The 24,003-nt window shown below is 39.1% G+C and overlaps 1 protein-coding gene across 1 annotated transcript in view; it reads left to right on the top strand.

The window, feature by feature from the left end:
* AHRR (aryl-hydrocarbon receptor repressor) overlaps positions 1-24,003 on the top strand; it is a 255,608-nt gene that overhangs the window by 181,016 nt on the left and 50,589 nt on the right. The window contains exon 5 of the mRNA XM_027869067.1: positions 18,999-19,088. Coding sequence (XP_027724868.1) covers positions 18,999-19,088 — 90 coding nt within the window. The remainder of the gene's footprint in view (positions 1-18,998; positions 19,089-24,003) is intronic.

The raw sequence follows: 24,003 nt of genomic DNA, 5'->3' as shown, positions 1-24,003 counted from the left end.
TGTGGACACTCAATAAACATCAAATTGGGCTGGTGGGTTGCTTTTTTAAAAAATCAATATTATTATTTCAGCATAATTACTGGAAACCCCATTGAAAATTCCTGAGAATTCTAGAGAAGTGAAAATGCCCCAACAATTTGGAATAGGACTAGAGTATAATCTTTTTAGTCCTTGGTTGTTTTTTAAGGGAGGCCAGTGAAGGCATCTTCATTGCTTGTCTTTGATTTTAGGGGGGCAAAGGGTAGCTCCCACCCTGCCCATTTGTATCACAGTGTTAGAGGCAGTGAGGAAGGCATTCTCCACATAGAACAGGATAAGAGGGCAGGGAGTAAAGTAATAGTATTACTTTAGAATACTGTTTAGAATAAAGTAAAGAATAAACCCCAGGTAAACCCAACTTACTGCTTTGAACTTCCTTCTATATGACTGTAAAGGAACAGGAAAAAAATGTGCCAACGTGTGTAGATTCAGAGGCAATAGTTTGTTTTCCAGTTCCACTTCAGGCCTCCCTTTTGCCTGTAGGAGAAAATACAAACTCTCTGTTTGGCTTTTAAAGTTCTTCACAGCATGACCCTAGCATATCTTTCCTTCTTCATTACACATTGTTCCAGTTTCTGTGCCCTGAGGTCTGGCAAAGCCGAACTTTTCTCTCTTCTCCACACACCACACTCGAACTGATTAATCTTCCAACCCCATGTCTTTGCACTGGCCTTTCCACAGGCCAAGGATACACTCTTTCCTCACCTCCACATTATGGAATCCTAATTCTCATCAGCTGTACCTTCTCCATATAGCCTTGCCTGATACTCCCAACCACTAGTGCCCTTCCTCCCTAACTACCTTGTATCTGTTCTGTATGTGTATATATATATATGTGCATATATATATCTTCATTGTAGTGCATACATATGTATGTGTATATATACATACCCATATAAACACATTTATATGTATGTGAATACACACACACACACACACACACACACATACACATACACATACACAGACACAAAACTAGGTGGTACAGTGAATAGAGCACTAGGCCTGGAGTCAGGAAGGCTTGAATTCAAATATGATCTCGGATACTTACTAGCTGTGTGACCCAGGGAAAGTCACTTAACTTCTGTTTGCCTCAGTTTCCTCAAAAATGGGAATAACAGCACCTAACTCTTGGGGTTGTGAGGATCAAATGAGATAATATTTGTACTAGCACTTTAAACATAGTGGGCACTATATGTAGTAGTGGTAGTGGTAGTGCTAGTAATGTTGGTATTAGTAGTAGTAGCAGTAGTAGTAATAGTAGTGATAGAAGTCTCCTCAATGGAATGTAAGATCCTTTAGAGTAGGGATAGTTTAATTTTTGTCTTTGTATACCCAGGTCCTAGCACTGTGATTGTCATATAGTAGGCAATTATTAAATGCTTATTGATTGATTGATTAGTTGGTATAGAGAATTTTTTCATGGGGAATTTCCTGTATCCATAAAATCATAGGTGGGGTCTTAAATAACAATAACCACAAAAAGACCATATATGATTAAGTGGGAAGAGGTGGTACTACCATTAAAGGAGTGGCAAGATCAGTTTGCATTGGAATGGTCTAGAAAAGCATCATGGAGGAGGTGGGATTTGCACTGAGCCTTGAAGGTTACATAAATTGGATGAAAGGCCAGGAAAAGGGAAATATTCCATACAAGTACCATTACATAAGAAAAAGGAGAGAAAGAAATGAATCACATTTTCAGAGGATAGTAAAGGGGCTGGTCCGGTTGGAGTAGAGGGTTTGTGTTGGGGGCTAGTCAGAGATAAGTTCAAAAGGTAAATTGAGGCTAAATGGTAGATTTTCTGAATTCCAGATTAGGGGGCTTAGAATCTATTCGAGGGACAGTATGGAACAATCATAGGTTTTTAGGCATTGGAGTAACATGAAGAAATTAGCTTTTTAGGATGATTTATTTGGCAACAGTGCACAAGATGGATAAAAGCAGGGACCAATCTGTTGGGCTACTGTAGTGAGTCCAAACACTTGGATATAACGAGGACCTGGTAACAGTAAGAAAAGGAAAGTAGGAATGGATATAAGAAATATTTCAAGGGAAGAATGAATTGGACTTGACTTCCAGCCAAGATGGCTGTCACATACTTACTCCAAAACAACCCTGAAATTTGCACCAGACTGAATAATGATCGAGAAATTCAAAGAGAAAATACAGTAAGCACATTCTTCTACTCTCCAGCACCTAGGACAGCCTAGGACGTCAGCTGGAACCTTGAGGGTAGTAGGAAAGGGCACCTTGTCCCCCAGCAAAGCCAGCACCAGCCTAATGGATCCTCCCTGCTCAACCAGCTATAGCCTTGGGCACAAGGAGCCTTCAAGTCTCTGTGTCTGGAGGCAGCAAGAGTGAGGGCTCTCCCTGATTGCCCAGGCCCAGGGGTTCAGAGGTTCCTAAATACTCCCTCCTGCATTATCAGGGAAGACCCTGAAGATCCAGCGCCCTGAACTTCAAAGACCAAAGGGGTCCTAACTCCAGGAGGCGAAGGTCAGCTCAGAAACTCGGGGAACCCAGGATAAAACCAAATAGGGTTGACCACCCCACCCGAAAACACACCAGGGAATAAAGCATGGCCCTGGCACAAAGCCCAGTTCATCAACAACAGAAATGTGTAAATCAAAGAAAACACCAACCAAGATAAATAATTGCTGCAAATCTGAAGATCCCCAAGAATTAATTGGATTTGACAGTTGATTGGAAGTGCAAGTGAAGGAGGAGTAGTCAAAGATGACTCCAGAGGTTTTGGTTTTGGTTTTACTATTGAAAGAAACAGGAAAGAAGACAAAAATTCAGTTTTCAGGGGATAGTGATGACTTCAATTTTGGAAATGTAGAGTTAAAGTAGAATTATCTAGGTTAAGTAATATGAGGTCACTGCTGAAGAGATAATAGCCGTGATAGTGGAAGCTGGGAACCTGGATGAGTTTTCTAAGGGAGAAATCCTCATTTCCCTTGTTGCTGATATACTTTTCTCCCCAAATTACTTTGTATATAATTTTTTATGCACGTGTATTTTTCCCCAATGGAATATAAACTCTCTGAGGACATAGTTTGTTTTGTTTCTGTCTTTGTATCCCAAGATTGTAGACATCAGGGAGCGGAGCATAAAGAGCTGTCCTTGGAGTCAGGAAAATGAAGTTCAGATCTCCCCTCTCAGATGGGTGTGTGTGTGTGTGTGTGTGTGTGTGTGTGTGTGTGTGTGTGTGGTTGTCATCTGTGTAATCTGGGCACATCATTTCAACACTCTTAAAGCTCCAGCAACCCTCAGATTATAAGTGGCAAAGAAGAGGCAGACATGCGTTGGTAGTCTCTTCGTGTTCTCTGTAGCAATGAAATCACAGGTTTAGTCCCTAGTCCTTATCCCTAGAATACCCTTGTTGTAGCTGCTTAGTAAAAAACACTTCTTTAAAGGAAGATGGGCTGAGGGCTGAACCTAGGGAGGGGCCACCCATAGAGGCAAGAAGAAAGAAGAGAGACCAGAAAAGGAGATGGAAAAGGAACAGAAGCATCCAAAGGCGAAGCATCAGGACAGTATGGTGTTATGGAAGCCGAAGACCTCAGATGGAGGGAGGGGCTAAATGTCGCAGCAAATTCAAGGAGCATGAGAACTGTTTAAAAAAAAAAAGGCTTTTAAATTTGGGGAGGAGGAGGCTGCTGGTGACCTTGGAGAGAGTTTTTTTTTAGTAAAATGGAAGGGACAGAAACCAGATTTCAGGGACTAAGGACGGATTACTTGGTGACAAAATGGAGGCAGCAAATATAACCCATTTATTTGAGAACTTTGGCAGCAAAACAGGAGAGAGGAACTGGGCAGTGGCGAACCCAGGGAGGGTGGGTGCTTGAGGTTTTACCTTGGGGTCTGCGGTATTTCTGTGTGTCATCAAAAGTCAGGGGCTCAGTCCTGGGGTTCTTCACCCAAAAATCCCTTTGCTGTTCAGTTCTGCCCTGCTGTTTTTGGCAAGTAGTCATGCTTTGTGTCTGTTTCCAGGTTGGATTCTTCAGAAGTCCCTCCTGGGTCCCAGAAGAGTCATATTGTAATCTACTCATTCGGTCTTTCCAGGCTCTTCTGACCTTTCTATGAGGAGATATCCCAAATTTTATTACCTTTTGTTCTTAGACTTAAAGCTATTGTTCTGAAGCTCTTTTTGATGTGGTTTTTATTCAGAAATTTCAAGAGAAAGAAAATTCATTGCGGCACAAGATTGTGCGTGAATGCAGAATTACTGTGGTTGATTTGCTAGTAAAGAAATATACAGTCAACTCCCAATTAGCCACGTAGCTATTTTCTGCATTGTAGATTATTTGCACATTTTGAATTGCCTTTCCTGCAGTCTCTCCACACACCCCACCTCCTTCCCTCTTGTACCACCTGACTGGTTGGGATCATGGCTATACTTTTGTTAGGGAGGAAAACTTGCCCTAGGGATTGAAGCCATGGCCCAGATCCATCTGGAAGGACGGGAGTCTTATCCACAAAGCCCAGTCATCAGTCACTACTGCTAATGTTCCCTTCAGCTCCTTTTACCCAGCTGGCTTCAGGATATGCACTTATTCCTCTTCCTCCAGCTTGATTGATCACAGTGATTTTGCTTCCCATCATTAGTGAGGACAATTCCAAAACTGACTACTACTCAGTATTTTTTTCAACAAATGTTTCTTAAGCACCAACTGTGTGCAACTCAATATACTAGTCTTTGGAGTAGATTCAAAGATAAATAAAATTTTTCTGTCTCTCAAGGGATGATAAAAACATGTACACATATAAATACAATACAAATTGAAATACACTGTATGTATAGTAAGAGACAAAGTACCTTGCTATCAAATGAGAGATATTTTTTGCATTTGGGGGAGGAGTTGAGGAATCACAGAAGACTTTGTGGAGGAGGTGACGCTTAATCTAAACCTTATAGGATTGGTATGCTGCCAACAGTCAGGGTAGGGAGTGTGGGGTATTTTTTTTAATATAACCTACATTACTCTCAGAAGGCTGCTGTATTCTTCATTAAGCTTAGCTTCTACAAAGTGATTACAAATTTATTCTCAGATTCCTTATTTACATGAGTAAAAACAAGAGCACACCTTTCCTGATCCATCCCTCAATAATTTCATGATGTGATTTCAATCCATTAATCTTTGAAGGTGTAGATGAGCTGTGTCGGGAAGGAAGATATGACCATTCAGTTCAACAATTATCGAGTTTGTTGAGTTGATGATGAGGAAGCACAGACCAATGACTATAGCCTAAGATCTCTAAGGGCGTTCCCTTCCAACTCTGAACATTTTAGGAGCCACTCGTGGCTTCTCTCCTTTCAGAGGTGCCTAGAAAATCTCTGGAGTCATCCTCTGTCAATGTGGAGAAGAAGCAGGAAGGTAGAAGATACCAAAATAAGGTAAATTGGTGTATCTTTACAGCTGCCTAGTCAGGAAGTTATTGGGGATATACAGGCACTCTTCAAGAGGATCTTCGTGGGAATTATAGCGAGTATAATGAGGGAGACTGAGATGTTTAATTGTGATCTGAAGTATTTAAAAACTGAATTCTAAAGGATAAAGCTACTCTAGCCCAACCATGTGTTCACAGCAGATGTCAGTGGATAAAGACAGAAATAACATCTAAAGTCTTACACTTGGATTTTAAAAACCTTCCTGAGTACAAGGTGTAGGAGGCATGGCTAGACAGCAGGTTGTCTGAAAAAGATAAACTAGAATTAGATAGTTCCAAAGTAACCAAAGTGATATTGGGCTCCATTGCAAAGGTTTAGAATCCAGGGCAGGGATTGTGAGAGAGTTACTGTACTTTGCCTTAGTCAGACTACATATTGAGGTCTTCTGTTTGGTTTAGGTCCAAATACCACATTTTAGGAAGGATGCTGACAAGTTGGAAAACATCAAGAGAAGGATAGGATAGTAAGTCTTATAATCATGACATATGAAAATCAGTTAAAGGAACTAGGTATCATAAGCCTAGAGAAGAGAAGGTTTAGGGGAGACATGATTGTTGTCTTTAAGTATGGGCAGCTAGGTGGCATGGTGGATAGAGTGCTGGGCTTGGAATCAGGAAGACTCATCTTCATGAGTTCAGATCCTGCCTCAGACAGTAGCTGTGTGATCCTGGGCCAGATTGAAAGAGTAGTCATTAATGGATTGATGTCATCTTGGAGGGAGGTCTTCAATGGAGTGTTCTTGTACCGTTTAACATTTTTATCATTGACTTGGATAAAGGGATAGGAGGAGTATCTAGATGGTAAAGTGTGTAGAGCACTGAACCTGGAGTCAGGAAGACCTGAGTTCTAATCTGGCCTCAGACACTAGCTGTGTGACAGTGCGGAAGTTACTTAACCCGGTTTGCCTCAGTTTCCTCATCAGTAAAATGAGCTGGAGAAGGAAATGGCAAATTACTCCAGTAGCTTTGCCAAGAAAACCCAAATGGGATCATGAAGAGTTGGACACGATTGAAATGACCGAACAACAAACAGTAAAAAGAACGGTCTCATGGAAAAGGGATTAGACTTGTTCTAGTTGTCCCTGGCAAGCAAAACTAGGATCAAGGGACAAAAGTTACAAAAAGAATAGTAATATCCTTTCAGAATGTAGTAGGTTCTCCCTTCCTGAAGGTCCTTAAGGAGAGACTGGAGAATCACACATCAAATATTATAGAGCAGGCATTCCTGAGGCCTCTGAGCTCCCTTCCAACTCAGACAATCTATGATTCTTTAATTGTATCACTATTAAAAATGTGAAAATTCGGGATAGGAAATGTTAGGGGATTGCTGAATGAATACCTGGGAGGTATTCATTCCCTCTTTATCCACAAAGAACATTTGTTTATTGGCAATAGCTGTGTGCATGGTAGTGGTACTACTTATCTTGGAACTAAAGATCATAGATTACAAACAGAGATGGAAGGAGCCTTAGAAGTCAGATTGTTCAATTCCTGCATTTTATAATGAAAAACCAAGACCCAAAGAGGAGCAGAGCTAGGATTTGAACTCAGATCTCCTGACTTCACTACACCACAAAATGTTTGCATTCTAAGAGTCCCCTCTTGATCAAGAATGTTCTTGGAGGGGGCAGCTAGGTGGTGCAGTGGATAGAGCACTGGCTCTGGAGTCAGGAGGAACTGAGTTCAAATCTGGCCTTAGACGCTTGACACTTACTAGCTATGTGACCCTGCGCAAGTCACTTAACCTCATTGTCTAGTCCAAAAAAAAAAAAAAAAGAGGAAGAAGAAGAAAGAAGGAAAAAAAGAATATCCATATCCTTGGAGGTCTTTAGTTAGGATATATTCAGATTTTCTCATGTTAAATATCATATTTATCCTTATCTCATATTGGAAAATTGGTTTCTTGCAGAAAATTTTGTTCATCAACTGATTTGAATGTCGTTTATACATTTTGGAAATGGCAAGATAATCCAAGAAGTAGGAAATGCATATTTAACACTTCTCAGGTACTCTGCCTCGTTCTGACCATCACAGCTGAGAAGTAGTTCATAAAACCAGAAGAGGTCACAAAAGGGAATTTTAGCATGTAATATTGTGGACAACAGGGGTTTTATTTTTTAATTCTGGAATATTATTGCTACTAGTGCAATGCTCCATAGAGGGTAGGCATGTAAAAATACTTATTGAAAACAAAATGCAAAGATTGAACCCAAAGACAAATTTTTTTTTTAAGTTCAGAAGAAGGGTTGAGGAATAGATACATTTTCTATAAATTTTCCATAGTCATTTATATAAAGGAAATAGATCTATCTTTAGAAGCAACTGCCTGAAAAGTATTTATATAATGTCTCTCTGGAACTACACAGCCCTGCATCTCTGCTGCCTGCAGGACATCTCCATTCAGATGCCCTATCTCTAGCTCAAACTTATCATGTCCAAAGCAGAACTGATTTTCTTTGCCTGTAAACCCACTGTTCCCCCAAACCTGTTGAGGGTACCACCTCTCTTTTAATCACCAAGTTTTGTAACTTTAGAGTCATGAAATGAGATAATGTACATATAGTTCTTTGCAAACATTGAAGTGTCATGTAACTGTAGCTAGGTCCCATGGTGGACTTACTAGTTGTGTGACTCTTAACAAATCATTTAATCTCTCTCTACCTCAACTTCCTCCATGGTTAAATGGGAAATAATAGTAGGCCCTATCTCCCAAGGTTGTGTGAAGATCCAATGAGATAATATTTGTAAAGCTCTTAGCACAGTACCTGGCACATAGTAAGTATTTAAGAAATGATTATTACATTCCATTTATTTTATTCTAAATTCGAGCTATTATCATTAACTCATCCCTCTCCTTTACCTACTTATCTGTAGCCAATCACTTGCCACGTCTCCTTGACTATACATACTACACATCTCATATCTACCTGCTGCTTTCCACTCAGGTCTGGCTGTGTTATTCTCTTGTTAAAAATAAATCTTCAGTGACTCTCTATTGCCTCCAGGAGAAAACACAAACTCCTACAGTTTGGTACTTAGGGCCTTTATAATCCGTTTCCAAACTATTTTTCCAAGGTTAGTTCCTATTTTGTTGTTTAGTAGTTTCAGTCATGTCTGACTTTTCATTGCCCCATTTGGGGTTTTCTTGGCAATGATACTGGAATGGTATGCCATTTCCTTCTCCAACTCATTTATAAATGAGGAGACTGAGGCAAACAGCGTTAAGTGACTTGCCCAGGGTCACACAGGTAGTAAACATCTGAGCCTGGATTTGAACTCAGGAAGATGAGTCTTCCAGACTCCAGGTCTGGCACTCTGTGCGCTACCCTTGTCTCATATTACTCCCCTTTATTTTAAATTCAGTGTTCTAGCCAAACTGGACTACTAGCTATTCCTTAAAAATTTCATGTAATACCTGCTTGCTTTGGGTATATTTGCATAGACTCCCCTTCATGCCTGGAATGTTCTTCTTCTTCATCTCTACCTTTTAGAATTTCCATTGGCTTTCAAGGCTTTAGTTCAAATGTTGCCTGCCTTGTGGAATCTTCCCTGATCCTCCCCTGGACTCTTTCTTTCCTCAGATCCTCTTGTGTTTGCTTTTCTATGTATATATTGTCCTACCCACCCCAGCCCAGAACTATGAGAGTATAAGCGATGGTTTTGGTTTTGTTTTTTGGTTTTTTTTTGATGTGTGTGTGTGTGTGTGTGTGTGTGTGTGTGTGTATGTGTCTTTGTATTGTTTATATACAGTGCCTTACCCATAACAGGTGCTTACTACACCTACTGTTTATTAAACTGAATTATCTGGTAGCCTGCTGGCCTTCTTTTCCCCTAAATATAGAACAAAATAAAATAGATTTAAATTGCAGGATGAGGGGGTTAGTTATTAAGAAGAATTGACAATGAGGGTTTGGAACAATTTGCCCAAAAAAGGGGCTTGGGATCTTTTTCTCTGACAGTATGCCCCAGTCCGTATTTATTCTCACTTTTCTCAGGTGACTTTGTTGCATTCTGCCTGCTTAGGGATAGAGGTTCTGACCATCACAGCTGAGAAGTAGTACATAAAACCAGAAGAGGTCACAAAAGGGAATTTTAGCATGTAATATTGTGGACAACAGGGGTTTTATTTTTTAATTCTGGAATATTATTGCTACTAGTGCAATGCTCCATAGAGGGTAGGCATGTAAAAATACTTATTGAAAACAAAATGCAAAGATTGAACCCAAAGACAAATTTTTTTTTAAGTTCAGAAGAAGGGTTGAGGAATAGATACATTTTCTATAAATTTTCCATAGTCATTTATATAAAGGAAATAGATCTATCTTTAGAAGCAACTGCCAACCTCTCTTCCATCCGTTTGATCCTATGAGAAATGGCCAACTAAATGGTTCCAGTATTCTTTTTAAGGAGATGGTCTCATCAAAGAAACTCAAGGATGAGTTTACTATTTGCAGAATCCATAAACAGCTAATTATTCAGATCACTAGAATACATACACCACACCCTGCATGCAATGCGCACGCGCGTGCGCACACACACGCTCCCTAGCAGCATGCTGTTAAGTGAAGCAGTTCCAGTTAATATGAAAGCCAACTGACCCTGGAAAATTAGTGCCCGGCTTGCGTGACTGAAAAAGCTGTTCACAGCAAGGCATGGCTGCAGGCCTTGGCTGTTGTATTTTGGTAACCATGGCAGTGAGCTCTCAAGGGACCAAAATTCGAGTGAATGTTCCTTTATTTCAAGGAAGAGCAATAAGAGAGAGGTTGTTTAGAATTGTTCCTTTTTTCCTCCTTTTTTTCCTATGCCATGACCTTGACAAAAATATCTTTGAAGTACTTACTGGCTAATTTTCTGCTGTGGGACTAGAAAAAAAAATCAGGATATTTAAAGGCTCTTGCCTTTATCTTTAAAGGTTCTTGCCAAAGGAAGTCCCATCTTCCCCAAAATATTTGCCTTTAGTCACTCTAGAGAACTCACTTATTAATTATAAGTGCCTAGGAATGGGCAGAGCTGATAATTCTTATCTCGGAGCCAAGCTAGGCACCAGGGCACTGCTGTGCTTGCTTTGAACTGATGACTGGATTGTATTTGTTTAAATGGCAGGTGCAACTTGTCGTGACATTCTGTAATTGAATATAGATGTTTGTTTGTTTGTTTTTTTTAAATAAACATTCAGCCCTAAACTTGAGGCCAAACTTTTTTTTTCTCCACTTGGAAAAGTGATTTCATTTTCCATGTACAATGTAAGAAAATCATGTAGATTTTTTTTTAAAAAGGGAAAGAAAACAAACAAATGTTCATGATGCATATTTAAAAGATGGTCCCACATGTTTCAAAGCATTTGCTGAGATTATTCTGGATCAGCAACTCTATCTGTCATTGAATCCATATGACTTGCCAAATGGCATTTTATAGCCCTTTTTTCCTTCATTTCAGCCTTATGAGTTAAAATTAAGGTTGTTTTTAGTTGTGACTAATCTCATAAAATCTTTTTTAAGAAGAGGCTTTATGTACTCAAGCCTTGAAAATTTCTTTGGTCTTTGAACTATTGTTGGTAGAATGTCATTAGAGTGTAGTAAGCCCATCCAATTGGGAAAGTCTGCGGCCACAAAGCTAGAAGACCAAATGCCAAAGGAGTATAAGCACCCTCCATCTAACTTCAAGAGCTGGGCAGAGGGTTCATTTGGGGATAGCTGTCATGGTCACTGACATATTGCAGTTACAGAGGAAATCATGGGAAAATGGGTTGACTAAGGAGATTGAAGAACATTCACAAGGACATTCAGAAAGACCCATCGTACCCTTTTCTTCCTTAGACTTCCTGGGGATCTTTATGTTGAATCATAGATTATGAATTGGAAAGGATTTTTTAAGATCTAGCCAATTTTATCCAGTTCATTTTATAGATGAGATTAACTGAGGCCTAGAGAGGTTAAACAAATTGGTGGCCCTGGTGATACAAGTATGGAGTGATAGGGTCAAGATTTGAAACGAGGTCCTGGGATTGCCAAGCTAGCACTTTTTTTCACTATTCAGCTCATCTTTGTTCATCCCCATTGAGGGCCAGATGGGAGCTCTTGGAGTTCTCTGAGGGATGGAGGGTAGAATAAAGACACAATTTATTTTCCCTTATCCCAGTATCCACAGTACATCTATCTGGCATCTTCACTGACACCATTACAGAAATAGGACCCACCTGAAGTACAGACTAACCATTAGATGGAAGTTGAGTCTACAAAACAAACAAACAAAGCTGATTATTTTCATTTTTTAAAATTGCTTTTATCAGTCAAACTTTTTTTTGGACTTTAGTGTATACAGAATAACCATGAATGAATTCTTCCCTTTTCACCTGTTTATTTTGACATTGTGTGGAAATAGCCAGATTCCATTCTTTGTTCTTTAAAAATCTTGTCAGATCCTTGCCTGGCATCATAATGTACTCTTGTCCTTTGCTGCAGGTGGGAAATTGGTAACCCACCTGCGTAATCCCGGCTGTGATGAAGCCAAAAAGATGTCCAAATTATGGTGTGAGATCACATTTGTGGTTCTTTCTCATTGAGTAAGGTGACTTTCTCTTTTCCTGATATCCCTAGCACCTCCTTGGTATCAGTACCAACTCTCATCATTCCTTTATTGTTGAGCTGCAGATGCAGCTTTCCTGGGCTCTGAATCTTTAGGGCTTAAAATAGACAGGATTTCGTATGTGGCACCATTTGAGGGGTGTTTCCCTAGAAAATAGGGGATGGTCACTGGACCTGCAATTTCATTGGTGGAGGGAACTCTCAGGTGAGTAAACTCCTCCAATCAATACAGACTGTCACCTACAGTCTTAGAGAGTTACCCTTATCACTGAGAATGAAGTGACTTACCCAGTCACACAGCTAATGTGCATTTGAACCTAGATGGTTTTGGTTCTGAGACCACTTCTCTATTCACTCAGTCACACTGCAGCATGGAGAATGGGTTACTAAATCAGGCAGGGAGTGTGAGACATTATTATTTTTTGGGGGAGGGGTAAAAATTATTGCCTTGCGGAGTTCCTTTATTCTAGAATTTTTCACATCCTTCTCAGTTTTCAATCTCTCCTTTCCTCCCTTTTTAAACTCCGGGCAAGAATTGACATGTGGGCCATATAGCTTTTGGAAAAGAGGTGTTATTCAATACCTCTGCATATATCCTGCTGAAGCAAACTTTTTATCAGGCCATCAATAATGGCTGTGCAATTTCAGACCTTAGTAGGTCTTGGTGTCTTATCAGATTAATAACAATCATGGAACTAAAATTCTAGAAATTAAAGATATATTTAATTTTTTCAACTAGCCGAGGAGATCTTTGTTTTTAAAATAAATGCTCTAATCATATAATGTATCTCATAGAAAGGGAAATAGATATGTACCAAATTATTCATCCCTAAGCAACAGTAAGGTGCCTTTATGTTTTGTCAGTTGTATTATCCAGATCATTTAGGAAGGGCTTGAAAGATGAGGGAGGAGTTATCCTCCTTCTTTTTGGGGTATTTTACAAATAATGGCATTCCCAGAATTGTTCCCAAGTACTAGGTTAGATTTTCCATTTTTGTTGACTGTCTTTTGAACTATCATAACATAGAAATTTGGGCTTTTGTTAATGATACAAACAAATAAACAAACCCCAAATGTTTCATAGAATTTTTTTCCAAGAAACATTATACCTCTGAGAATAAAGCCTCCTGGGGAAGATTGAAACATATTTACAAACTCTTGAACAGCCCCACTTGGAAGAAACCCAGGCAAGTACACTGTTTTCCAGTTACTACTCATAAAAAATTTAACGCAGTGGGACCAGATGGAATTTTCCCTGAACTGTTTAAGAATTCAGATTTACAAATAGCTGCAGTTTGTGTTGGTACTTCAATATACTCTAATGAGTTGATTTTTTTACATGGGTCCAAATTCACATTTGTTCTAAATCAAATTGGTAAAGTTAAAAGAATTGGTAGGACAGAATTAGATATTACTGAGAGAAGAGAGAAAACTGATATGGCTGTCGGGTTGTTCAGAGGAAAAGAAGGAAATTCTGTGTGGCTAGAAAATTGTTGAGGTGATAAAAGAGTGTAAAGGTTTTAAGAAGTATTTAGGAAATAAGTTGTACACACTCATAAACAGTTTGAAAGACAAGAGTGAGAATTTCAATCAGTAGGGAAAGCAGGAAAGATTTTCATTGACTTGCCTGGAGTGAGTGATGATATCTATTTCTGCCACAACCAAATGACTGCTATCTGTGTTCAAAGTGTAGGCTGGTTTCCCTTCTAGAAGACAGGGCTTAAGAAAGACCTCTCCGCGTCTCAGGTGATGAGGGATGAGGAGGCCTTCCTAAAACAATATCAACAAGAAGTGGAATCACAATTTTAATGGGAGGGAAAGTGGATCTAAAATGGTAGAGGGAAGTCCAGTATCAGCACTTTAGAGAGTGGAAGAATCTCATACAGAGAAAAAAGGGAAAAAGTACCAATGTGTATGTGCAGCCTAAAAACAAATTAAAGGTTCTTCCTGAAGAGGAGGGAGCTGGATGTGTGGGGGGATAAAACTTCTGCTGGTATTCTAAGGAATGATAAAGTAGATCCATTGGGGCCATTAGGGAAAAGGTGATCCAGTAAGTGTCAGAAGAGGAGTGGGGGTTGCTTACTCCCTACGGGAGGCAGCTATTTATCAACTCAATAGCAACAGGGAGGTCTGTGGTCTTCCTAGGACATAAAAGAACATCCCAAAGCTTGTCAAAACATATGACTGCTACCCACTTCTGGTGATTCATGCTGCTAGTAGAAACCAGGAAAGCATTGTCAAAAAAAATAATGGCATCTTGGTTAAGAAGCTGAAGATCATGGGGATCAATACTGCTTCTCATTTAGGTAAAGGGATGTAGAAGAGAAAAGTTAATTTAGGAAGAGGTTGTCTGAGAAATAGGATTTGGATTTCTTGACTATAGATTTAACATATTGGAATCACTGGCCAGAAATGGAACATACTAGAAAAAGAATGACAACAATATATTTGTTTGTTGTCTTACAAATCTAATCAAAAGGACTTTACCCTAGAAAGGATTGGGAAAGGAAAAACTGCATCTCTCCTCTCTCCCTCTCCCTCTCCTTTTCCCTCTCCCTCCCTCTCTTTCTCTGTCTTTTTCATATACATATACATATATATATACACACACATATACACACATCCATATGTAATATACATACATACACACATATATTTCCGTCCATATATGGATATGTCTGTCTATCCATACACGCATCTTTTTAGGTACCACAGAGAGTAGCTACAATAAAGGAAGACAAATAGAAGTTTAGATATCCGAAAGTTCACAGGAGACAGAATTTTTAAAAGGAGCTAGTAGTAAAATCTGTGTCATCAGATCTCTATTCAAATATCCAAAGTTGAGGCAATAAGCAACATGTACTAGAGCTTGTGATGTAAGGAGGTATTTTTAACCTTATGGGCATCACTGAGACTTGGTATGAGATCATTACTAGAATATGGTTTTGGAAAAGTATCTTTTTCAAAAGAAACAGAGTAGGTTAAAAGGGGAAGTGAAAGAAATATTAGAAAGAAGAACTTTTCACAGGAGGAAATCCAGGAACCAGAGGTTGCATGATGGAGAGCATTTGAGTGCAGATCAGTGGCAGAATAAACAAATGATTTGGCTGTTGGAATATCCTACAGATCACCTGGACAAAAAGAGGACATTGATGAAGAGTTCTAGAAACAGATCCAAAGGCCTAGCCCAGAAGGATGACCTGTAATTTTGATGGAGTACTTCAATTATCCAGACATCTGTAGGAGTTCTTACTCTACCAAAAGTAGAACAGATTGTATAACTTCACTCAAAAGTTGGAGAAGCTAGTAGTGGGGATTTCTATTCTGTATCTGATTCCAACAGGGAAAAACTAATTTTTTTTTTTTTTGGTGAGGCAATCGGGGTTAAGTGACTTGCCCAAGGTCACACAGCTAGTACGTGTCAAGTGTTTGGTCTGAGGCCGGATTTGAACTCAGTTCCTCCTGACTTCAGGGCTGGTGCTCTATCCACTACGCCACCTAGCTGCCCCCAGAACTCATTATTTTAAAGGAAACTACCAGAAGCTTGTGGGAAAGTGGCTGTTCCTTAATGGACATTTGTAATACAGGAGATATGAAAATTGGGCATAGTATGACATTCGCACTAGATTTTGGTAGAGTAGATTTCAAAGGACTCAGGGGAGGTATAGGTAGGATCCCATATATAGCAGTGGCTAGAAGGGTGTGATGGATGGCACCCTGTGGTGTCCAGTACTTCTCTTGAGGGGAAGAGGAGAAGGGAGAGGATCAAAGCTAAATCATGCATTGGGATATGTTAGCACACCTGGTACACCCTTCTGGGCACACCTACAATCCCATAGACAATAATTCCTAAAGGGAAGTTGGTTTAGAAAAAATGGAAAACCCTCAAGAATGAAGTTCCGAAGAAACAAAAGGAAATAATCCTAATGTGAAGGAGAAAATGGAGTTGTCTGAATGTGTAGACAGAGAACTTAACAACCAATTAAAATTTTTTTTTCAATAAAAATTTTTAAAAACCATGTACATGTCGGTGTGCATAGAGTGTTTACCATCATAGCCAGTATATTGTGTGACCAATGGTTTCCCCTTTCTCTTTAGTTTAAAGAAATAGCACCTGCATGGGTTTCCCTGACATGCCCTCTAAACACACTTGTGTATCCAACATAAAAGCAAAGGCAAGTAACAAAAAAGTTGAAAAGAAATTATACTGGAAGTTATACAAATTATAACTGGAAAATTAAAAGAAAACAACAAAGGGGAGAGATTTTTGTTGTTTAAGCTATCTTTATTGGGGGAAAGAGGTGTATACAAGAAGAAATCCTTGCCACCCACAGTGGGATGATGACAATTGATTGCAGAATAAGGGCAGAACTGCTCCATTATCGTTTGACTTCTCTTTTCCTCTGCCCAAGAGAGTGAATGACCTTTGGACTGGAAAGGACAGAACAACAACAACAATAACAAAGGCAGGTGGAGCTGATACTCATATAAATAAGGAGATGGCTAAAGATATGTTAAGGATACCTAGTTACCCTTGATGAATTCAAGTCACCCAGCTCAGATTGACTACATCATTAGATACTTAAAGAACTGACACATGTCATTGCAGAGTCAGAACAGTTTTTACTAGAACATCAATATTATAAAAATGAACAATTTTGAAGACTTATAAACTGATGATGAATGAAATGAACAGAAGCAGGAGAACAATTTCTGTAATCACAACACTGTAAAAACAAACAACTTTGAAAGCTGTTAAGACTAATGGACCAATGATGAAACATACTCTCCATTACAGAGGCAATAGATTTGGGGTGTGGAATAACACATACCCACACAAACATATGTGCGCTGAGGTAGGGACCTTGTCTGATAGGCTCTGCTGAGCCACGAAGGCATGTTTCATCATCTCTTCTCTGGGACCCAGCATTAATTTATTGCACCCACTGTTGACTTTTCCTGTGATCCAAGGCATGAAATACATTTGTACTTTAGGTTACCCAGCAATAAAATAAAGACAATAATTAATACTTGCTTTCTCTTGGAATTTTTTTAAATTTAAATTTGATTTTTAAGTTCCACATTTTCTCCCTCCCTCTACCCCGTCCCCAACCCATTGCGAAGGCAGGAAATATAATACCCATTATACGTCTGTAGTTATGCAAAATATATTTCCACATTAGCCATGTTGTTTTCTGCTAGAATTAAGAGGGATGTGTAAGTTATATTGTTTGTATTGGATTAGTAGCAGAGTTCCTTAGAAGAAAAGCACTATGGAGAATATCTGTTTCCTGATGTAATAAAACTTATCAGGATCCCAGAAGCATTTAAGCATGCATAAGGTGTAAAATACCCATTGATCTTCTGCTTATAGTTTCCCATTAGTTGTATTTTTGGGGGGCAAGCAGGTTCCTCAGTGGTTAGAGCACTGGGCTTGGGATCAAGAAGGCTCATGTTCATGAGCTCAAATTCAGCCCTAGATACTTAATATATGTATGATACTGGGCAAGTCACTTAACTTCTGTGTGCCTTAATCCACTGGAGAAGGAAATGGCAAACTACTCTAGTATCTTTGCTGAAAAAAGAAGAATCCACATGGGGTCACAAAGAGTCAGACACGACTGAAAAATGACTCAACAACAACAAATATTTATTGAAATATAATAGAGGGAAGTGTGGTTCCAGTAGACTTGCTGTTTACATAGAATACACATTGCAGTCAAACAGTACCACTACCATCACCCCAATTCCCTAGAGCAGAAAGTGCATAAATAGGAAAAATCAATCAAGGGGAAAGTGAAATTTTAATTTACTTCATTGTCTGTTGTCTTTTATAATTTTGGCTTTAGCCAAGTGGAGCTCCACCCCAATTCCCATGCTCCCTATTAATGGGTTAGGGTTGAAATATGGTTTTGTGGGTGGTGCTAATGAATATAATAACAAAGAGATGATTGAAAACGTTTCTCTCTCTAGAGACAAATGGATGCCATTTTACGTTCTGTAGGATTTCAGTCAGTCAGCAGCATTTATTAAGTGTTGACTGTGTGCCAGGCATTCTGTTAAGTGCTGGGGATTTAAAAAAAAAGGGCAAAAACAGGTTCTTGACTTCAACAAGCTCACATTCTAACAGGGGAAGCAACATCTAGATAATTAGCTGCATATAATGTCTATACAGAGTAGATGGAAGGTAATCTCAGAGGGGAAGGCCTCCTGCATGTGGTATCATTTGAGTTGAGTCTTAAAAGAAGCAAGAGAAACTAAGAAACAAGTAAAGAGGAAGTACATTTCAGGCCTGGGAATGGCCTGGGCAAAGGTCCTGAAATGGTAGGTGGAGTGACTTATTTAAGGAACAACAAGTGAGCCACAAATAGCTGGACCATCGCATGCAAAGAGGGGAGAAAAGTTTGTAAAGACTAGAACAGAAAACAAAGAAACAAAAAACAGAAGCTGAGGGAAACATTTAAATAAGAAAAACCAGCTGGTATAAGGAGAGGGCCCAGAAAAGAGGGACCAAGAAATGAAGAGCCTTAAATACCAAATAGATGATTCTGTGTTTGATCCTGGAGGTAATAGGGAGCCTTTGAACTTTGTCGAGTGAATTGATCTGATTGCTGTTTCAGGAAAATCACTTTCACGACTGAATAGAAGATGAATTGGAGTGGGGTGAAATTTGAGGCAGGGAGATCAATTAGGAAGCTGTTGCTTTTTTTTTTTTAGTCTAAGTGAGAGGTGATTAGGACCTAAAAGAAGGAAGTAGCTATGTGAGTAAAAAGAAGAGGATGTATATAAAAGCTTTTGTGAAGGTAGAAACCTCAAGATTTGATAACAGACTAGAATATGTGACATGAGTTAAGGATTCATTCTGATTAAGCATTTTCTGATGCTTAAAATAATTTCAATTTATCATTCTTTTCCAGTCTCTTAATGGATTTGCTCTGGTGGTGAGTGCAGAAGGAATGATATTTTATGCATCATCGACCATTGTGGACTACCTGGGCTTTCATCAGGTAAAGAAAACTTTTTAGAACTCTCTGCATTTTTTATTAATGATAGGGTTGACTTTGCAAATGTTTAATAGTTTCAGGCTTTTTGAAGACTCCCCCAATCTTCCCACAACGAATTTTGTATTTGTCTTTTCTCATTGTGAATTTCCTTGGAATTAAAATACTTTCTGTACAGCTGAGTTTCTTCCTAGGAGAATTTTTCTCAATATACACGTTTTTCTCAGAGTACCTTTTGAGAGCATCACAGGGACATTTAAAGGGGGCTACTGACTTTAAAGGCCCAGCTAGTTGGTTAGAGTGTGGCATTAGTTAGCAGAATTTCCTTGTCTCCTCCTGTGCTTACAATTCCCATCTGTATTCTGTCTGTCAACAAGATTTGCTTTGACCCCGGAAGGGACATTTTTAGAATTCCCATATCTAAGGCATTAATAGATTTGTTTTTTTTCCTCAGAATTTGGGGAAGGGGTGGGGAGGGAAGAAAACCATCCTGGGCAGCTAACATGCTAGTTGAAATTTTGAACTTCATATATTTAGTTCAGTCAGAAGACAACCAATCCATCAACAACCATTTATTAAGAGCTTACTGTGTGCCAGACACTATGGTAAGCACTCGGGATACAAAAAAAGAAAATGGAAACATTCCTGCCCTCAAGGAACATTGTAATAGGATGGACGATATATGAGTGTATATAGACTGTATGAGATGAATACAGAGGCCTAGCAGCTGGGGTGGGGGATGTAGTTGGAGCAGGGAGCAGCAGAGAATTCATGAAGAAGGTGGCACTCGATCTCGATCTTGAAGGAGATCAGAGATTCCAAGAGGCAGAGATGAGGAGCATGCATGTGAGCTAGCCAGTGAAAAGGCAAGGAGGTGAGAGATGTAGCACCATGTGTGCAGAACAGCAGAGAGGGACTGAAATGTGTTATAAAATGGCCTCACTCTCTTCGAACGAGGCCATCTATATCTTCTATGTGGGGTTGTAGGGTACCCTGCAGGGCAGGGGGTGACTTTCTCTAATGCCATTGATTTAAGCCCCCCCAGTTCTGGTGTGTTCTCCCCACAGCACCCCCCCTCATTTTTAGCTGCCAGTGATTAGCAACCCATTCCATTTACCCAAATAAAATAAATTGGCTTTTACAATGGTATATTTATTACAAAGATAGAGTGAGCTCGGAGGTTACAAAAGTCTCCCCAAACTCCTGGGGGGCACCCTACCCTAGACCACTAGGCCCCTAGGGAGAGTAGGTTCAAACTGGATGCAGTTTTTCTGTAGCATGTAGAATAACTACTACATGAGTCTTCATCTCACCCATCACTGGCCTGGGGACCTCAAGTCCTCTTTGAGGCCTTACAGCCTCAATGCTGGGCTTAACATGGCCCCAGAATCTGACATAGATTCCAGTTCCAAGACCTCTGGGAGCTCATACTTCTGATCTTTCAAGGCTGACAAGGTCATAGCTATCTCAGGTACTATTTCACCTAAAAGTAAGGTAAAACAAAAACAAAGAGGCCCATATTCATGGACACATGTTGGCCTCTGATGGAGGAAGACCTGAATCCTGGCAGGAAAAGACTCAGAGATTCACCTGTACTACAATAGTCTCCTGTTTGGTCTGTCTGTCTCAAATCTCTCCCTGCTCCCAACCCATCTTCTCCACACAGCTTGAACTTTCCAGCGCAAGTGGATTTTTCCATCTAGTGCCTGATTCTGACCCACCTGTTTCTGACTGTAATGGCTTGTTTCTGTGATTTGTTCTTTGACTCACTTTTTTCTTTAGGATTAGATTATTTAGTTTAAAATTAATTTTTACTCTATCTTTCCACTGCCCTTTGATGAATGTAATTTTTGTTGTATTATGATTCAAAAAGAATAAATTGAATATTTCTGCCTTTCTACCTTTGGTTTTGAGGTTTCTATGTCCTAATACATGGTCACTTTTTGTGTAGGTGCCATATGCTGCTGAGAAAAAGGTTTATTCCTTTCTGTTTCCATTCAGTTTTCTCCAAAGGTCTGTCATATCTAACTTTTCTAATATTTTATCTCTTCAGTTTCTTTCTTGTTTATTTTTTGGCTAGATTTATTGAGTTCTGAGAGGGAACAGTTGAGGTCCCCTACTACTATAGTTTTGCTGTCTATTTTTTCCTGTAACTCACTTAATTTCTCCTGTAAGAATTTGGATGCTATACCACTTAGTGCATATATGTTTAGCATTGATATTGCTTTATTGTCTATGCAATGCTTTATTGTCTTTTAGCAAGATGTAGTTTCCTTCCTTATCTCTTTTAATTAAGCCTATTTTTGCTTTTACTTTGAGATCAGGATTACCCTTTTTTTTTCTTTTTACTTCATCTGAAGCATAATAGATTCAGCTCCAGCCCCTTACCTTTACTCTGTGTGTGTCTCTCTGCTTCAAGTGTGTTTCTTTTTTTAAAATTAGTTTATTTTTAGTTTTCAACATTCACTACCATAAGATTTTGAGTTCCAAATTTTCTCCCCATCTCTTTTTTCTTCCTTCCACCCCAAGACGGCATGCAATTTGATATAGCTCTACATATCCATTCATATTGAATGTATTTTCACATTAGGCATGCTGTAAAGAAGAATTAGAACCAATGGGAGAAACCACAAGAAAGAAGAAACAAACAAAAGAAAAAAAGAGAGAGAGCAAATAATATGCTTCAATCTGCATTCAGACTCCATAGTTCTTTTTCTGGATGTGAATAGCATTTTCCATCATGAGTCCTTTGGAGTTGTCTTAGAGCCTTGCATTGCTGAGAAGAGATAAGTGTATCAAAGTTACTCATTGAAAAGTTGTGGCTGTTACTGTGTACAGTGTTCTCCTGGTTCTTCTCACTTCATTCAGCATCAGTTCATTCAAGTCTTTCCAGGTTTTTCTGAAGTCTGCCTGATCATCATTTCTTATAGCACAATAGTATTCCATTACATTCATATACTACAACTTGTTCAGCCATTCCCCAGCTGATGGGCATCCCCTCAGTTTCTAACTTTTTGCCACCACAAAAGGAGCTACTATAAATATTTTTGTACATGTGGGTCCTTTTCCCATTTGTATGATCTCTTTGGGATATAGACCTAGAAGTGGTATTGTTGGATCAGAGGGTATGCACATTTTTATAGCCCTTTGGGCATATCAAGTATGTTTCTTGTAAACAACATACTGTAGGATTCTGTTTTTTGATCCACTCTGCTATCTGCTTCCATTTTATAGGAGAGTTCATTCCATTCACATTCATAGTTATGCTTAGTGTATATTTCCCTCCATCCTGTTTTTCCACCTGTCTGTCCTCTCCCTCCTTTCACCGTTTTCCTCCTTACTAGTGTTTTGCGTGTACCACCTCCCCAATCTGTCCTCCCTTTTGTCAGGCTCCCCCCTTTACTTAACCTCCTCCCCTCCTAATTCCCTGTTGGGTAAGATAGATTTCTATATTCAACTGATTGTGTATATTATTCCTTCTTTGAGCCAATACTGATGAGAGTAAGGTTCAGGAAATGACCATTGCCCACCCTCCCATCTTCCTCTCCAGTGTAATAGGCCTTTTGCCCCTCTTCGTGTGAAATAATTTAGCCCATTTTACCTCTCTTCCTTCTGTACCCAGTATATTCCTCTTTCTTATCTCCTATTTTTTTTTGTCATTCCCTCAAATTCACCTTATTCCTATGCCCTCTGTCTATGTATATTCCTTCTAGCTGTACGATTAGTGATAGTTTTTTAAAATTACAAATATCATCATCCCATGTAAGGATGTAAATTGTTTAGCTTCATTGAATCCCTTATGTTTTCTTTCCCCTTTTTACCTATTTATGCTTCTCTTGGGTCTTGATATTAGAGATCAAACTTTTGGTTTAATTCTGGTTTTCTTATGAAAGCTTGAAATTCTTCTATTTCATTAAATTACCATTTTTTCCCTTGATAATTAAGCTTAATTTCACCAAGTGATTCTTGGTTGTAGTCCTAGTTCCTTTGCCTTCCAGAATATCATGTTCCATGATCTCCAGTCTTTTAATGTTGCAGCTGCTAAGTCCTGTGTAATCCTGATTGTGGCTCCCTAATATTTAAATTGTTTCTTTCTGGCCACTTGCAGTATTTTTCCTTGACCTGATAGTTCTGAATTTTGGCTGTAATGTTCCTTGGAGTTTTTATTTTGGGATCTCTTTCCTGAGATGATTGCTGGATTCTTTCAATGTTTCTTTTGCTCTCTGGTTCCAGGACATCAGGGCAGTTTTCCTTGATAATTTTTTGAAAGATGCTGTCCAGGTCCTCCTTTTGATTATGGCTTTCAGATAGTCCAGTGATTCTGATATTGTCTTTCCTGGTGCTATTTTCTAGGTCAGTTGTTTTTCCCATGAGATACTTTACATTTTCTTCTTTTTTCATTCTTTTGAATTTGTTTGATTGATTCTTGAAGTCTCATCGAGTCAGTAGCTTCCACTTGCACAATTCTCACTTTTAAGGTATTGTTTTCCTCAATTAGCTTTTGTACTTTCTTTTCCATTTGGCCAATTACACTCTTTAAGGAGTTGTTTTATTCAGTGGATTTTTGTATATCCTTTTCCATTTGGCCAGTTTTTACTTTTTAAGCGGTTTTCTAAGCTGTTGACTTTTTTTTTTCATAATTCTCTTGGATCACTCTCATTTCTTTTCCCAATTTTTCTTCTACCTCTCTTATATGATTTTCAAGCTCCTTTTTGAGGGCCTCAATGAGTTCTTTCTGGGCTTGAGACCACTTCCCATTTTTTTTGGAGGGTTTTGCCCGTAGGTGTTTTGTTATCATTATCCTCTTCTGAGTTTTTCTTAATCTTCCCCATCACCATAATAACTTTCTATGGTCAGATTCTTTTTTTTAATTGTTTTTTGCTCATCTTTTTTGGGGGGAGGTGTTTCCCTTTCTTTTAAA

This window comes from Vombatus ursinus, unplaced genomic scaffold (assembly GCF_900497805.2).
Source record: "Vombatus ursinus unplaced genomic scaffold, bare-nosed wombat genome assembly UNPS02014791.1, whole genome shotgun sequence".
NCBI lineage: Eukaryota > Metazoa > Chordata > Mammalia > Diprotodontia > Vombatidae > Vombatus > Vombatus ursinus.
Note: the sequence above shows the minus strand (reverse complement) of the source record. Positions and strands in the feature narration are given on the sequence as shown.